A 19036-nucleotide genomic window follows, 5' to 3' on the forward strand; every position below is an offset into this window, starting at 1 on the left:
AAGGTCAGTACCATTCCCTTAAATCTCAGTAAAAGAAAAACATCTGTCTCCTGCCCATCCCTGGGAAAATGCAACATCTCCGTGTATCTGTATGCCTTACTGCTGATTTACTCCCTTATCTTTTTGGCAATAAAGACTGAGGGAACTCAGAGACCGGTGCCAGTGTGGGTCCTCTGGAAGCACAGCACTGGCCCCCTGGGGCCTCGCTTTTCTTTCTCTATACTTTTCTCTGTGTCTTTATTTCTTTTCTCAAGTCTCTCGTTCCACCTAGCGAGAAGCACCCACAGGTGTGGAGGGGCAGGCCACCCCTTCACACTCTTGCTAAAAGGAGATCTCAATCTGTCCAACTTGCAAAATCTAGAAGGTTAAATCCCAACAGAAAAGAGCTGAGAAACGAGTACAGGTAATAGTTGATCATTTTTTAATGTTATATTAAGTTAAAAAAATATACATAAAAGAACATTTTTTCAAGAAAAAAAATACTCATTTGTGATATCTTAAAATCGAAACGATTGAACCCATGGAGATGCAGACTAGAAGGATGGTTACCGGAGATTGGGAAGAGTAGTGAGAGGGTGGGGGTGAGGGGAGCTAAGGACACTTAATAGGTACAAAAAAATAGCATGAATGAATACAGCCTAGTATTTGATAGCACAACAGGGTGACTATATTCAATTATAATTTAATTGTACATTTTAAAGTAACTAAAAGAGTATAATTGATTGTCTGTAACACAAAGGATAAATGCTCGAGGAAATGCATATTTTCCATGATGTGATTATTAGGCATTGCAGGCCTGTATAAAAACATCTAATGTACCCCATAAACATTTATACCTACTGTGTACCCACAAAAATTAAAAATTATTAAAAAAAATTCTGTGGTGTTCTTAATGTTCACCTTTCTGCTTTGTTAAAGAAGCAATTAATAAGGCCTGGCAAGAATAAGACAGTTGCCCCCCATCTTTGTAAAGATAATTAAAGCTGAATTATTCATTCTTACTTTTCAATAAATGCTTTCGAAGTATTTCAGTTTCTCCTGTAGGAATATAGGAACGGTTGAACAAAGGTACCATAACATTTTATAAGAGATTTTGAAAAAGATTTTATTTTTATATTCTGAATTTGCCAAATATTATATTCTCTTTCATTATTCAATAGGTATTTTCATAGTTCTATGAAGCAACTACCCAAAGACAAGGAACTTCAAAACAGAAAACAGCCTATTTTAAAAAATAACTTGAAATCTAAATTACAGATATTTAATGCATTAAGGATTTTAAAACTCAGATGAAAGTTAGCATAATCTGTAATTATACTACCTCTAAAGAAACAACCTCTGGCTACAAACCAAAGCACAGCATTTGAGGGGGAAATTAAAGATAATGGAGGGGTGGGTCTAACTACAAGCCCTCTTTCGGGTAAAACAATTTTCCAAAATATAGTATATTCAAGAACACGTTTGTTATATGTGTATAGTACAGTCCCATGTATGTTCAGAACTGATACTAGAAATATCTTAACAAGACAGGAGGAACTGCTTCGATTCATGGAGGAAAGTGATTTCTAGGTCTTTCTTATCTGTGAACCACTTAAATGAAGGCACTCTGAGTGTCTAACCAGTAATATCTAATGCTGTCACCCTGAGGAATCTGGTATAGCATCTTCACATTAGCAAATTGTATGAAAGAAAATCTCCTTTGATGTTTTCTATGAAGTAGTGGATACTGACTTATATTTTTAGTGCTGCTAGAGCATTTAAAGTGAAGGGACTCTGCAGGTTTAAGAGAATGTACTAAGAGATAAGAGACACAAAACTAAAAATAGATATTTTAATTCAAGCCTAGCTAAACCAAGCAGAGTCTGTTAATTTTGATAAAACTGATTAAGCAGGTTAAAGTTTTTGTTTTAAAAGTTTTAAAATTTTAAAGACTTAAAAATTATTTTGAAATTGACTCATTTAAGTTTTAGTAAAGCAATACTATATATTCTCTCACAAAGCACTATAACTGAAAGATTTTTTTAAAAAATAAAAACATACAAAATAGCTTTTTACAACCAAGAAAGAAAGAGTAGTTACAGGGTAAGTTACAGTATTTCATGAAGCTTTGATAAGAATCTCAAACATGACACAGAAGAAATTGCCTATTTGCCCATGAGATGAGCTATAATTTAGTCTCCAGGCTCCTTGGGCATTGTCCTTAAATGCAGAGGAGGAAAGGGTGAAAGCGAACCTAATTAATCTACATTTCTGTCTTTTTTATTTTTCTGAGACAGTCTCGCTCTGTCCAAGGCTGGCGTGCAGTGGCGCTATCTTGGCTCACTGCAACTTCTGCCTCCCAAGTTCAAGTGATTCTCCTTCCTCAGCCTCCCAAGTAGCTGGGACTACAGGCATGCACCACCACGCCTGGCTAATTTTAATAATTTTAGTAAAGATGGTTTCACCACGTTGGCCAGGCTGGTCTCAAATACCTGACCTCAGGAGATCCGCCCACTTCGGCCTCCCAAAGTTCTGCTATTATAGGGATGAGACACCGCACCCGGCCCTTACAAGAGACTATAATTATACTTAAGGTAAAATTATTTTAAAGTAAACTGATACTAAGCCTTTGAATAAGGAAAACAATCTAGAAAATACACAATTTTTTGAATAATCCAATTCACCATAATCTAAACATATAACAAATAAAAATGTATTCTGGTGTGTGTGGGGTAAGGAGAATCAGTCTCCCCAGCTCTTAAAAAAAATACTAAAATGATAGAACAAAACCAGAGTGCAAAAAACTTCAAAACTGCTTTTAAAGAATGATAAGCTACATTAAGTGGTATGAGTCAACATACATGATAGAGATTCAGCTAGAAACATGAATGAGAATAGATGAAATTCTTAAATTGATGGTAAGCAATCATTCATTTATTATGCATGTAATTTAAGGCATTTAACTCTCTTTACAACACTGCTTGAAGAAATCAAACATACCTATTATAGTAACAATATAAAGCAGCACGTTGTGAAATCCCAAAAGCAGTGATATAAGAATTTTGAAAACTGAGATAACAGTATCACCTAAGAAAGCCTTATAAAAGAGAACAGATTTAAACTACACCTTCAAGAATGAGAAGTATTTGGATAAGCAAGTGGAAAGGAGAAGCATATTCCACAATAGAAGACCAGCACAAATGAAAGTACAGTCTCACTGGGAAACAGTGAAGAAAGCTATCTAGCCGGGTCCATGATGATGAGAAACACAAGATGAAATTGGAAGAGTACAGTAAAATCAGACATACTAAGAACCTTGACTACTAAAGATTATGGAAGCCTAAATTTATGCTCTCAATTGCTGGTTTCCACTTGCTGGTCCAAATGTTGCTACATCAGACACACTTGGAGAGCTTTATAAACACATTATGTTACTGAGCCTCACCCTTAGAGATTCTGAAAGAGTGGAGTGAAATCCATATCTAAGCAAAGCTTCCAGGTGACTCAGATACAGCCAGACTTAGGTGCTACTGCTCTAAGCAACAGTAAACCACTGCCTTTTTGAGAATGAGAGTGACATAAATGTAGCCATCGCACTAGTTTTTTATAGTTAAAAGCTTTAATAAAAAAAAGTGGTACTTTCATTTAAAATTTTATATTTTTCTTTTATTCATATTATTTCCCTCAGAGATCTACTTCATAGGATCCATGTGTTCTTTGATCATATACACCTATAAGAACCCTGAACCCATCATAATCTCACCAAAATATGTAAAAATTAATTTTTTGTTTGGTTGTTTTGTTAAGAAAGATGAACTGGAATGCTGGAGGGCAAGGTTCTAATAGCAGTTAGGAGGCTGTGGAACTACTCAGTAATGCAGGCATAAAATGACAGAGATCTAACCAAGATGGTAAAAGTAAGAATAAAAATAAAGAGATAAATCGGAGTCTTGACACTTTATAACTTCTAAAAGAAAACACAGAAAGTATCCTTTGCAACTTTAGAGTAGGCAAAACTTGCTTTAATAGGAAAAATGTTTGAATCATAGAAAAAACCGATAAATTGGGTATCAGTGAAATTCTGCTCTTTGAAAGAAAGCATTAAGAAAATAAGAAAGCATGCCCAGACTGGAAGTACTCAATACACATGGCTATCAAAATGATATTAAAATGTATTAAAGAATCTTTAAAACGTAATAATACAAACAAGACAATTTTCAAATGGGCAAACATATGAAATGAAACTTCGCAAAAAGAAGATGTAAAAGATGGCCAATGAGTATATGAGATGCTCAACATCATCAGTAATGAGGGAAATGTAAACTGAAACCACAGTATACCACTAAACACCTACTGGAATGACAAAAATAAAAAAGATCAAGGATGTAGAGTCACTGGATTGCTCACACACTGCCTAAGAGGAATGTAAGAATGGTACAACTACTTTGGAAAACAGCTTGGCCATTTCTTAGAAAGTAAAACAAACACTCGCCATACAATTCAGCAATTGCACTCCTAGGTACCACCCCCCCAAAAAATGTATCTCCAAAGCATTGTATACATAATGGAATTCTATCACAATACTCAACAAAGTTTGAAAAACTTGAACCTCCAAAAATATGACAAAATTGCTTGGAACTTAAGAAGTCTGAGTTTTATCTAAGTTCAAATTTTAGCTCTATTACATACTATGTAGACTTGTAAACCTTACCAACTGCTCAGTTTCCTCATTTGTAAAATGGGGGGAATAATTATTTATACACCATAAAGTCCTTGTAAGAATTGCATATAAAAGCCCTCAGAGACATGAGGACCTTTAAATGTTATTCACTGTATTATCAATAAGCTTTTGGAACTCTAATTCTTTCCATTCAGAAGCTAAAATGCTGGTCATGAGTACTTGAGATATGATAGATACATTAGAGGTTTTCTGGACATTGGTTTATCTCCTCCAGCAGATAATCTTCACCATGACCAAAAGCTAACAGATAATCTTATTTCAAACAAAACCCCTGCACATGAAAACTGCGATATGGAATTTCCATGGAAAAACCAGAGGAAGTATTTTGCTTTACAAAAAGCCAATGTGACTTTAACAAAGAAGTACAGCTATTATGTAATTTACTCTAAAAATATTAATTTATTCATAAACTTACCTAGGAACGTTAAAGTGCAAATAAAGATATGACTAACACTGTGGCTGCTTTAAATGCAAAAATTAGAGGGTTAAACATGGGCCATCCATACTAAAAGAAGTTCTAAATGAGCCTCTAAAAGATACTGAAGTATAGGAAAGCCTGAAATGTCAGCCTTCAACCCAAATGGAATCATTTTTTATTTAAAATCCTGATGACAGTAATGATAATAATTGTTATTATTATTATATCAGCTATCATGAGTGGTTATCATATACCAGGTGCTAGGCTTTATATACATATTAATTCATTTTAAATTCTAATAAAATCCTATGTGCTAAATACTATTATCTTCATTTTACCAATGATTGAAACATAATAAATATATTAAAATCCATGAGTTCCTCATGATTTAAAAAAACTTAAAAGGCAAAAAGAAATTGTCACCACTGGAATTAGACTTCACATCATGCCTTCAATCAAAAAAGTAATACTTTGCAGTAAACAAACACCCACACAGCCTACCTTTTTTGTAGGAACTAACTATATTTCACATTTACCAAGTAACCCTAAGTGATGATCTCGTATATGAAGAAAAATTTCATTAACATGTATAAAAAGAATGACAGAATTATAAAATCACCATTTTTCAGCTCCTAATATTGTAACTGATTCAGTTAATGATCATCAAAGGATTTCAACATCTTTCAGTAAAAAGTTGACGGGGGACAGGATTTTTGCAAGGTGCCAAACATATCATCTTTATCTTCACTTTCAAGTCATAATGAAGGAAAAGATGCAACTTTCAATGAAGAGAATCAGGCTATCCTCACCTTAATCTACCAATCTTGTATCACTAGCAGCAGCAGGATAATCAGATATTAAGTGAATTCTTATGTGATGCAGCCTGAAGTACTACACACTCCCTACAAAGCATTCCTGCCAAAAATGCTCTAGCTAGATACAATCAAGCCTTTGCATTTAACTTCTACTTTATAGAAATTATAGAAGATAGAGAAATTAAGTAATACTGCAAAGAAGCAATCAAACACATCTAAAAAAATCAAACACTCTATAGGACATTGGCCATGATCCCTTTTTTTTAGATGGAGTTTTTCTCTTATTGCCCAGGCTGGAGTGCAAATGGCGCGATCTCGGCTCACTGAAACCTACGTCTCCCGGGTTCAAGTGATTCTCCTGCCTCAGCCTCTTGAGTACCTAGGATTACAGGTGCCTGCCACCACGAGCAGCTAATTTTTTGTATTTTTAGCAGAGATGGGGTTTCACCATGTTGGCCAGGCTGGTCTCGAACTCCTGACCTCAGGTAATCCACCCACCTCGGTCTCCCAAAGTGCTGGGATTACAGGCATGAGCCACTGCGCCCGGTCAGCCAAGTTTCTTAAACCCGTCAAAGACAAAGAAAACAAAAGTAAACAAGGAGACACTTTAGGATTAAGGACGTAATGACATAACCAAATAACATGTATGGACTTTATTTGGTTTCAGCAAGCCCACTGCAGAAAGATTTGGGGAAAACTAGGTGAAATTTAAATATGGACTAGGTGTTAGGTTATGTTAAGTAATTATCATCAATTTTGTTAGACGTAATAAAGGTTTTATGGTTATATAAGAAAATGTGCTCATTTTTAGACACATTAAGTATTTTGCGGTAAATAATGAGGTCTGTAATTTACTCTAAATATTCATGCTGTACTCCAAATAAATGAAACAAATAAAACAAAAGGTTAATAACTGCTTACATCTACACAATGGGTATATTAGTGTTCGTTGTACTCTTTTTTTAACTTCCCTGTTTGCCTGAAAACATTTATAATAAATATAAACAAGTGTAGTTTTAATTATTAGTAACTAACCCTTTTGTTGGTTCATTAACTCCTAAGTTAAATAATTCCTCTAAATATTCTAGTGCACAGATACATGAATCAGAGAAACCATATCTACTACAGTCAAAATTCTGGTACATAGTGCAAAAAAACCAGGTCGGTTGCATTGTTTCAGCATTTTATCTTAATGAAGCTTATTTATACCAGAGTGTGTACCACATATTGTTTTTCAAGTCTTCCAAAAAGCATTTTGGCAACAAAAATGCTGACTTTTCAAAAATACCACTGACAACTAAGTAATATATGTTATAATTATTTTCATCTTGTTACATAAAATTTTTATAGTTCCTTCAATGCTATATGAAAGTGTTTCCATCTAATATATAGCTAGAAAAACATTTTCTATTGAAATAAAGTAGAGGCCAGGTGCAGAGGCTCACGCCTGTAATCCCAGCACTTTGGGAGGCCGAGGTGGGCGGATCACAAGGTCAAGAAATCAAGACCATCCTGGCCAACATGGTGAAACGCCGTCTCTACAAAAAAATACAAAAATTAGCTGGGCATGATGGCATGCACCTGTAATCCCAGCTAGTCAGGAGGCTGAGGCAGGAGAATCGCTTGAACCCAGGAGACAGAGGTTGCAGTGAGCCGAGATTGCGACAGAGTGAGACTCTGTCTCAAAAAAAAAAAAAAAGTAGAAAATGATCATGTAACTTACTATTTACAAGGTAGTACTCATTTAAAAAGTTACTAAAGCCAAATTTCAAAAGATAATTCATAAAGTTACATCAAACCTGACTAATTACACAGTATGATAGAACTCTAAATTTAATTTTTTAAAATAATAACCTAAGTATACATTAACTTTCAAAACACCAAATTTCATTTCTCAGTTTTAAAAGAAGTCCTTCCACCACAGCTATGAGTAGTACTACAGGAGATTTCTGTACATTTGATTAAATAAACTTCAGCTGAGAAGCAGAATCCATTATACAAAACTTATCAACTAGGAATTAGAAAGTGTGATCCCCGAACTTCTGAGAGTACCCAAAGACCCTTCCAGAGTGTTTGCAAGGTGAAAACTAGTTTCATAATACTTTTTCATTATGTTGCCATTTTCATTGATGGCACAAAAGCAATGTTGGGTAAAACTGCTGGCAACTTAGCACAAATCAAGGCAGAGGCACCAAACTGGAGTAGTAGGCACTGAATTCTTCAGTCATGCACTCACAGAAGAATGACAGTTTCACTTACTGCTGTCCTTGATGAAGAAGTAAAAATTATTGCTCTTGAACCTTTAGTACACAAGATTTTAATATTCTATGCAACAGAATGAGAAGTGTACATAAAGCCCTTCTCTGTACTGTATTTTTTAATGTGTCAACACTTGGAAGATCTGCATAATTCAGTGAGCAAATATTTTCCAAATGACTAATGCATGATGTTACAAAATCACGCATGAGTAAAGAGCCATTCAAAATTCAAGAGTGAATTTTAAGAGTATAGAAAGTGTACTGATAGCACTTCAGTTTCCAGATTGCAATTAACATTAAGAAAATTACTACTAGTCAAGTTTTGACATATTATCAAAGAATATCTATAATTATGTATAAAACCTAACAATGTAATCCTCCTTTTCCAGCTCTCTCTCTCTCTATATATATATACATATATATACATATATATGCGTGAGACCAGATTTTATTCATATACTTCAATCGGATCATCACATCATAACAGACTGTAGAAGGAGATACAAAAATGCAGGTGTCTTTTAAGCTGGACATTAAAGGGATTTGCAAAAACTGCCAAAAAGTAGTTCTTAATCATGGATGATTTTGTCCCTCAAGGGACACTTGGCAACATCTGGAAACATTTCTGGTTGTCACAACTGGGGAAACTGCTATTGACATCTACTGGGTAGAGGCCAGGGATACTGCTAAACATCATATAATGCACAGGACAGCCCTCCACAACAAAAAACTGTCCAGGCCAAAACAGTGCCAAGGTTGAGAAATCCTGAAAATAGTTCCAAGGTTGAGAAATCCTGGAATAAACCAATACCAACCTTCTCAATCAACTTTTTGGGGAGTAAAGGGAGAAAAAACCTTGTAATTCTTAATAAAAATGTTACTTATATTAACATGTAATCGGTTTACTCCTTTAAATGGATTAAATTTTTAAATTTCTAGTTTTAATTTACAATATAATAAATATCAATAGATACAACTCACATAAAGAAAAGTGCTTCACAGTCTTCAATAATTTTTAAGACTACAAAGGAACCATGAGACCAAAAAGTGTAAGAATCACCAAATTAGACGAATGATATAACTAATGAAGTATGTTGGAGAATATTAAAAAAATTGAAAGTCTAAAGGAAAGTGTACTCATTTCAAGAGTATTATAGATGACCTAAACAAAACAAACAAAACCCCTTACAAAACCAAATAGTTAAAAAGAAAACAAATATGATAGTCCCCAGATGTCATTCTCCCCTTCTCCCCTCCAAAAACAAAAACAAAAACAAAACAATACATGAAAATCACAACTTCCTACCCTGGCTATGAGGACTTGCTGGACTAAGAGATGGCTGATACAAATCTTTGGTTGGCGTTGGATAAGCTTCTTTTCCTTGGCGCTGACTCATCTTTCCTGGTGTCAGAAGTTGAGATTCGTCACTGTTTGCTACAACAGCTCAAGGAAAGAAGAGAAAAATAATTAGTACTAAAGTCATAGATTTACATAATAGTATAGTTAACAACATGGAATAAGATCATAACTGAAATGGCCTTGGTGGTTATATTCATGTTACCAACTCAATACTTTAATAAATTCTCATAGTCATCTTGTTTTCATGTTGGTTTGTTATTGATCCAAGAAGAATTGACTAACAGGTATGTTTGAGTCAAATATACAAATTATAGACATTATAATAATGAAACTGATAATGAAAGGCTGAAGGTTTACTGTGTGCCTTCCATTGTGCTATTTATTTACTCTATATTTACCAAAAAAACAATAAGCAAAAGAGTCATTTCCCAAAAAAAAATACAAATGGTCAATAAATATATAGAGATACTCAGCCTCATTAGTAATCAGAAAAACTACAAATTACTAGCAGTATAAAATAATATTTGACATTCACTAGAATTTCTACTCTAATTTCTAATTTTCATGAAAAGTCAATATGATAACTGTTTTAGAGAGGGGGAAACTTGAGGGTCAGAGATTCCCTTGCCTAAGGCTAAACAGTAAGTAATAGAGGCAAGATTCTAACTCAGAACCATTTGGTTCCAAAGTCTGTCTCTTAAAGCTTGCTGCCCCAATAACCAATTTAAGTAGTGCTTTGAAGTTGCTTCTCACCCATTTGGCCATCCTACTATCTATTGCTCAGTAACAGTGAGCCAGGCCCAGTTTCAGAGAGCAGAAACAAAGTGAAAACACTCAATGAAAACAGGGTAAACTGCCAAGTCCAAAGTACCTGAAGATCTCCACATTCTTTCATTTTATATTCCTATGCTTTCAGCCTATAAAAACTCAAGTTTCATCTTAAGAAAGGACGATTTACTAGCACTTTGGCAAGCCAAGGTAGGTGGATCACCAGAGGCCAGGAGTTCGAGACCATCCTGGCCAACGTGGCGAAACGCAGTATCTACTAAAACTACAAAAATTAGGTGGACGTGTTGGCACGCCTGTAATCCCAGCTACTAGGGAGGCTGAGGCAGGAGAATTGCTTGAACCCGGGGGGCGGAGGTTGCAGTGAGCAGAGATTGTGCCATTACACTCCAGCATGGGCAACAAGAGCAAAACTCCGTCCCAAAAAAAAAAGATGATTTGGTCTCCACCACAGGTTTTATTTGTCAACACAGACATTCAGAATTTCACATTCACCTTTTTATCATCACGTCCTTTAAATCTAATTGGTTTAAAATGTTTTCTATTGTGACAGTTCTCAAAATTTTATTTCAGCTCCTTAGATTCCAAAGTAAAAATATAAAAACACTGCACTTTTCATCCAAAATATAAAAAATTATTTTTCCAAGTCAATTTAAAAAAATAGACTGATGACTCCCAACTTCATATCCCCCACTAAACTCAAACTTACACACCCAATTGCCTGCCTTATAATCACTTCTTATTTACAGGCATCTCAAATTTATATAGAATGTAATTTTTGATTCTGCTCATCCTCCAAACCTGCCTCTCCCCAATCTCAGTTTGTGCCATCGCTACTCCCCTGCCACTACTTTCTCAGGCCAAAACCTTAGATGTGTTTTTATTTTTCTCTTTCTCTTACTGAGTAATCTTTTAAAATCATAAGCTCCTGCCATAATAGTCTTCTTGGTATTTCCTCAAGAAAGGCCATCTTTTGCCCAGTCACAGGGCTTTATATCTCTTGTTCTTTCTACCTGGAATATTCCTACCCCAGATCATCACATTATTGGCTCCTCTCATTTGTTGTCTAGGCTCAAATGTCATCTCTTCAGAAAAGCCCTTTGGTTTCTTCATGGTGTTTTTTAGCATGTTCTTAATTTTAACACAGCACAATTAAGCATTTTTTTTTTAGGGTTAGTACCCACCACTTCACAGTTATACTCTATTACTTTACCCTACATGATTTTCATTGTAGCTCCTATTATTATCTGAAATAATATAGTTTATTTATTGCTTGTCTTCCTCCAGTAGACATTAAATTCCATGAGAGAAGGAAGTTTTGTCTGCCTTATTTTCCCATAAATTCTCAAGTCCTGGTAAACTTCCTGCCAAAATGAAGGTGTTGCTTCCTACCAAACTAAAGATGTTCAATAAAATTCCATTGAATGAATCAATAAACCAACTTTATATTTTTCGAAAACATCATAAAGTATACGGTGTCTCTTTCAGTTACTAAATCCAAGATTCATTTGATTCCTAAAAATAATTATTAAAAAATAATTTTAAATGTATGGTACTGATGCAGAGAGATAAACTGACCTAAAGAACATAGCAGACAGCTTTCAGAAACAGACACATACATACATGGAGTTCAGATATACAACAGAAATAGGGAAAATAAATTACTCAGTTCACCATAGGAGGTTATCAACTGGTCATCAATATTGGAAAAGTAGATAGAACTCTACTTCTTACCACACGCAAAGAATAGTTCTATGAAGACTACAGACACAATGTAAAAAGCAAAACTGGAAAACCTTTAGAATAAGAGAGTATCTTCATAAACTTGGGACAGAGATTCCTTTACAAAGACACAAAAAAGCACTAACCCAAAAATAAAAAAATCAGTAAGTTCAATATTAAAAGTATAAATTTATTTAAAGGTATCACAAACTGAAAAGGCACAAAGCAAGATATTTGCAACACCCATAATTAACAAAATGTTGGTATCTAGAATGCTCTTCAAAAAAAAAAACTTCTATAAATCAACAGAAAAAGAACATCATCATAATAGCAAAATAGGGCAAAGACTTGAACAGTGATTTGCAGAAGAAAACTGCAAATGGGCAATAAATGTATGAAAAGATGTTCATCCTTTTTTAGTACTGAGGCAAATACAAATCAAAATAATAAATATTTTATACTCAGTAAAATTAACAAAGATTAATCTCTGATAATACCAACCACTGATGAGGATGGGATCATCGAGATGTCTTAAGCACTATTAGTGGAGTATACATTAATACAAGCACTTTGGAAAACAACGTGAGCTTCTTATATAAAACTGAATACCCTGTGGGTCTGACAATTCCACTCTTGGTATCTAGAAAAACTCTCACAGGTGTGTACCAACAGGCAAGAATAAGAATGTTCATAGCAACACTGTTCATAGCAGTAAAAACTAAAATAACATATTCATCAATTGAAAAAAAGGAATTTTAATAAATTGTGGCATATGCATATAATGAAATAGTATATAGCACTAAAAAGGAATGATCTAGTTCTGTAACAAACAACATGATTGAATATTAAAAGTAAAATGTTAATTACAGCCAGGCACAGTGGCTTGCATCTATAATCCCAGCTACTCAGGAGGCTGAGATGGGAGGATTGCTTGAGGCCAGGAGTTCAAGACCGGCCTAGGCAACATAACAAGATCTATCTCTAAAGGAAATAAAAATAAAAAAAAGTTAGCTGGGCGTGGTAGCTCATGCTGTAATCCTAGCATGGCAGGCATCTGTAGTCCCAGCTACTAGGGAGGCTGAGGTGGGAGCATCACTTGAACCCAGGTGTTCGAAGCTGCAGTAAGCTGTGATAATACCAAAGAACCCTAGGGTGGGCAACAGAGCAAGATCCTGTCTCTTTAAAAAGTTAAAAAAAAAAAAAAAGTAACTACAAACAGCAAGTCCGGAAAATTATATAAACCACGACACCATTCTTTTAAAATTAAAAACCAAGCAAAATCTAGTGATACATACGTGAGTAAAAAACAACAACAAAACCAACTTTTTAAAAAGCAAAGAATAATAAAAAGAAAAAATACAACCTAGTCACGCCCTCTTGGGGCAGGCTCAGGGATAAAGAAGTAGCAGATAGAAAGACAGAAGGTACATGGAAGACTCTAGTTCTTAAGCTGAGTGATAGGTAAGTGCTCATTGTACAATTATGCTCTCATTTACATATGACACATATTCTTTTGTGTCATATCAGACAGAACATTCAACGCTAATTTAAAATACTTTATAAGAACCACTAGCAGAATTAACATAGGTTTTAGTATTCTGTCAGTAAAACATAGGTGTCTATGTCTTGAATAACTTTAAAACAGCCTGAACTGTAAAGTTAGCTCTATTCACCCTTTCTAATCCATTTTCGATGGAAGTATTACTATATGATTTTGATAACCGCGAAGTAAGAGAGTATGCAGAAACAGCAATATACAGAGTGCACCTTTTTACCAAAAAAAACAGAAAGCTCATGTTTCTATTTGTTTCCTCACCCCATTCACAAGCATTAACAACTATACAGACAAAAGAGGCTGGGGAATATAAAAATCATTATGATTTCCTACACCAGTTACATAATAGTAGACTATTCAAATATAAGTTTAAGAGGGACAGTGACTTTTTTTTCTGTATCCCTTGGCATATAACTGATACTCACTAAATACTCTCTAAATGACTGAATAGATATCTGGCAAATGAATCACTGTGTGATTCCAGTGCAGTTTCACTGTCTCACTTACCAAAGATAACATTACAGTGCCCTCTGCTGTTTCTACTTCAAGTGGAAGTAAAGCAACCTGCTTTGCTACTCGTAACATTACTCATCCTTAGTAGAAATCACACTGAAATAGTTAATTAACATATCTGCTGCATTTAAGGAGAACATGAATCAAAAACTAACATTTTTACCTTTTGAATTCAACTCATCAATATAAAATTTGAAGAATTTTACAAGTTTCAAAGTCTGCCTTTAATCTAAGTGGAAGCTAAAATAAGATGAGGTAATTTTTTAAAGTCATAAATAATAATCTGTATGTAAATCCTATATCTCCTTTTCTTCTAAAGTATACCTTTTCTTAAATACTCCAATAATTTAAATGTCAGTATAGATCATGTAGTTTTTTCATTCAATAGTACAGATCCTAATCAAGTACCATGAAATTACAGTTGATGTTTAAGCAGTCAAAAATGTATATTTAGGGACTGGGAGTGGTGGCTCAATGAAACCCCATCTCTACTAAAAATACAAAATTAGCTGTGCATGGTGGTGCACGCCTATAACCTCAGCTACTGAATCCAGGAGACAGAGGCTGCAGTAAGCCAAGGTTGCGTTCCTGCACTAGGTGACAGAGTAAGACTCCATGTCAAAAAAAAAAAAAAGTGCATTTAACTTTTGACCCTCCAAAAACTTAAGTACTAATAGCCTACTATTTATTGTTGACTAGAAGCCTTATACATAATACGAAGAGTCAACACATATTGTATATGTTGTATGTATTAAATATTGTATTATGTAATATAGCATGTACATAAGCTAAAGAAAATTTATTAAATCATAAGAGAAAATACAATTATAGTACTATACTGTATTTACTGATACAAGTTTATGCCATCTGTTTACAAGATGAATCATCAGTTTGAAATAGCAGCAACCACAGCTGCAGACCTCAATCTACAGCTAAATATTAAGCAATTAAACTCCTCCTTGTAAAGTCATGACCTTTGTCTGCTTCTTGGAGCAACTGAAGCATCAACAGTGTTACTTCGTATGGGTCCCACAGTGTTACTCGAGGTTTACAATATTGCACGAAACACGATGAAAATAGGCAAGAATGGTGAGAAATGACTTTTTAAAGCAATATGCAATTTACTGGAGCAAAGAACTTCATGCAGAGATGATTAGCATCACACAGCATTTAAGTAGATATTTGCAACACCTGAGCTCATTGTAATAACAGGAAGTGGCTAGAAAATTATTACAGTAGTACAGTATGTACCAGTTAATGTTATGTAGCTACAATTTAATACTATATCTTTATGTTTGTTTACATTTTTCTCAACTGGGAATGGCAACATGTACAGTGTGTGTGAAAAGTTTTGATAAATTTTTACTTTTGTAATAGATTTGTGTATATTTTAAAGTAGTGAGAAAATAAACTAGTACCTACATATATTTTATGCATTCACGATATACCTAACCTTTCCTTCATTTTTTCTATGTTTCTAAGGTACAGTTCATCTGTGAGTTTTAAATTGTCACAAATCTCAGAAGACTTTTCCAATATATTTCTTTTTAAAAATACACATAGAAGTGGACTCGTGCAGTTTAAAGTTGTCTTGTTCAAGGGTCAACTGCACTTCACTTTAAAAGATATATGGTCTCTAACAAATGATTATACAGACCCAGCCTTTTAATACTTGGCAGAGTACATTATAAAATCATCTCCAATATCATGATGCATATTTTTACATATGCTTGAAATATATAAACTTAAGTAAATTTCTTCTATTCCAAGTAAAAAATATCTCCATTTGTAAAAACTCAGTTCCTAAGATAAAATATTTCAGTTAATATTTAAAATGCTATTCTATTTATAAAGCTCAGCAGTGCCATTCAGTTCACCTGAGTCCATGTTTAAATATATGAGGTAATTAAAGAAACTGAAGAATACATTGAAATTTTAGGCCAAGTAAGTATCACAAGGCTGAACAACAAAACAAAAATATTTTGAAGCTTGGTGCAGTTGCTCACGCCTGCAATGTCAGCATTTTGGGAAGCCAAGGCAGGAGGATTGCTTGAGTCCAGGAGTTTAAGATCAGCCTCGAAAATATAGGAAAACCCTTTGTCTACAAAAAATTAAAAAAAAAAAAAAATTAGCTGGGCACATGCTTGTAGTCCCAGCTACTCAGGAGGCTGAGATGGGAAGATCGCTTTTGTCTGGGAGAAGTTGTGGCTGCAGCAAGCTGTGATTGTGCCACTGCACTCCAGCCTGGGTGTCAGAGTAAAACCCTGTCTCAAGAAAATCAAAAACAACATTTTGAGGTTTCTGTTCTTTTTCCTACTTTTAAGATTTCTACCTCCTAATGATGATTGTATAATAAATAATATTTATAAAATATTTTGAGTTATTGCATTTAAGAATGAAAAAAGGGCTAGGCATGGTGGCTCACACCTGTAATCCCAACACTTTGGGAGGCTAAGGCCACAGGATCACTTGAGACCAAGAGTTCAAGACCAGCCTGGGCAACATAGTGAGACCACATCTTTACAAAGAATTTTAAAAATTAATTGGGTGTGGTGGCACAAGCCTGGAGTCCTAGCTACTCAGGCGGCAGGAAGATCCCTTGAGCCCAGAAATTCAAGGTTGCAGTGAGTTATGATTGTGCTACTGTACTCCAGCCTGGGTGACAGAGTGAGTCCCCTGTCTCTAAAAAATAAGAATTAAAAAAAAAAAAGGAATTTAGCATATTACTTTAAATCCTCTCTTTTTAGAAAAAAATTACATACATACTATAACCAGTTAGAGTTACAGTAACTGATAAACAGCAACTGATCTAGACTAAAAAAGTTCATAGTTAGAAGAAACCTTTACCATTATCTCATTCAGTTCTTTTCCTAGGTCAATGAAATATAAGTCCCAGAACAGTAAACTGACTTGCGATAATCAGATAATTGTTCAGGAATCAATAACAAAACTTCCTAAATCAATATAATTTCCTATATTATTCATCAATAAAGTTAAAATCTTCATCTAATTTATGATGCAGTAAAATTTTAACTATTTTGTTATACTTGAATGCAACAAACTAACAGTTTCCTTCTATCTTTGAATAACAGTAGAAGGAAGACACACTGGACTAGTAACCAATTCTAAATTCTCGGATATTTGTGCTATCTTAGCTTCAGGCTCTCCTCTATAAAATTAATGCTTTATTAGATAATTTCTGAAGTTCCTTTCACCTCAGCAATTATATGATTTTTAATATAAAAATTGCCCCTCTTACTCCCTAGCTAACTATAAAAATTTTTAGGGGCAGGAATCATGTTTTATTCATTATGTACATCCAGAAGTTGGCAGTGTCTGCTGCTCCCTGCCCCAAAAAACTCTCAGTAAAATCTGTTGACGTGAATTGGATATAATTTTCAAGGATACATCTTCTAAATCCCTAAGGTAAAACACGTTTCACTTATAAAATACTCAAAGTATAAAACAATTTTCATAATCAAATTATTAAGTAAAAATTCTGACAAACGTGTTTCTCCCATTCCTATGGCAGTGAAATCCTTGTGCTATAACTATGCCTGGTGATAAATGTAGAAAGAAATGCTCTGAAGAAGAGGTCCCAAATTATGAGTTAGATAATTAAGTAAACAATGCATCTTTAGATAATCAAGATGTAAATATACAAACACTACCTATGAATCTCAGATGGACAATGAGAACAGATGGGGCACTGGTACTAAATGACCATTTATATTCTTTACTTTGTATTTCAATTCCTGGAAAGAAAAGTAGAAGACTTAATAATTCAAAATTGAAACACCATTTGCCTTTCATAATAATTACACATCAAAATATTATCATGTCCCCAAACATGCCGTTCAAGCTTTAGCTACTTACTTGATGGCCCAAGGACATCTTTGCTATCACCAAGAAGCTTTTAAGGCAGGGTAATTGAGCAGCAAACAAATACAGTCCAAATCAGGAAGAAGCAAAATGCATCAGGATGGAAACAGCAGTGAAACAAAAGGACAAGGAAAATAGCATTAGTTTATAAGTAGAAAGCACATGCACATCAATAGTAATAACCGTAATAATTTATAAGAAACTTCCTTTTCCACACACAAAAAAAGATCTTGGATTAAGCAGTATCAAATATTTGTTTTGTTTTTAGAAAATGAAGGTGGTAAGAGAAAAATGGATCGCGTAAGTATTTTGTTTTGAAAATTAGGTCAAAAATTACTTTCAATTATAATTCAAGATATGAGTTAGTAAAGGTAAAAATTACACAGAAATTTAAGAGACAGCCAAGTTATGCATTCCTTAAATTTAAGGTGGTTTAAAACTATGTAACACCCATGCACTATTAAAGATTAGTTCTGCATGCCATGAAAGCATGTAACACTACAAGGAGATTTAGTATATTTCTTCTACAAAAGAGTAAGGAACATTTATTGAGCACTTGTTACATGCCAAGCATTGTGTGAAGAGCATCTACAGAGGCATCAACAAAGTAGAACAAATTTTTCCTCAAATGCCAAAAAAAAAAATAGAAACATTAATTAGAAAGAACTTTTTTAAGTCAGACAAAATTTTCTTAGGGCCCACTAAAAATCAAGCATAATATTTGGAGCTACTGGTCTTTGGGAAGTCAGAAGACCCAACCCTTGAATGAAGAACTTGCAGTCAACTAAAAGAAACAGAAAATAGGCTGCTGATCTTCTGCTTAGTAACTATTTTAACATAAATTACTCTAAATGTTGCCTATGGACAAGTGCTTTGGTTCTGGTAGGAACAGAGTTCTCGGCTCTCCTTCACTTTAAATATCAAATACAGTAACATATCAAAACAAATGCAATAACAGAAACAAAAAATTCCCGATAATTACATTATTTGTTGGTCTTAAAGAGGCC

General features: G+C 34.2%; 1 protein-coding gene across 3 annotated transcripts in view; it reads right to left on the minus strand.

Annotated features, from left to right (window-relative positions):
* OSBPL8 (oxysterol binding protein-like 8) overlaps positions 1–19036 on the minus strand; it is a 217437-nt gene that overhangs the window by 98184 nt on the left and 100217 nt on the right. For 2 of the 3 annotated variants that reach the window (XM_011929372.1, XM_011929373.1), the window contains 2 exons: positions 18024–18060; positions 9518–9655 (listed from right to left, as the gene is read on the minus strand). In XM_011929372.1, coding sequence (XP_011784762.1) covers positions 9518–9655; positions 18024–18060 — 175 coding nt within the window. The remainder of the gene's footprint in view (positions 1–9517; positions 9656–18023; positions 18061–19036) is intronic. The other variant, XM_011929374.1, reaches the window with a different exon arrangement.

Source organism: Colobus angolensis, unplaced genomic scaffold (genome assembly GCF_000951035.1).
Source record: "Colobus angolensis palliatus isolate OR3802 unplaced genomic scaffold, Cang.pa_1.0 Scaffold80, whole genome shotgun sequence".
Classification (NCBI taxonomy): Eukaryota; Metazoa; Chordata; class Mammalia; order Primates; family Cercopithecidae; genus Colobus; species Colobus angolensis.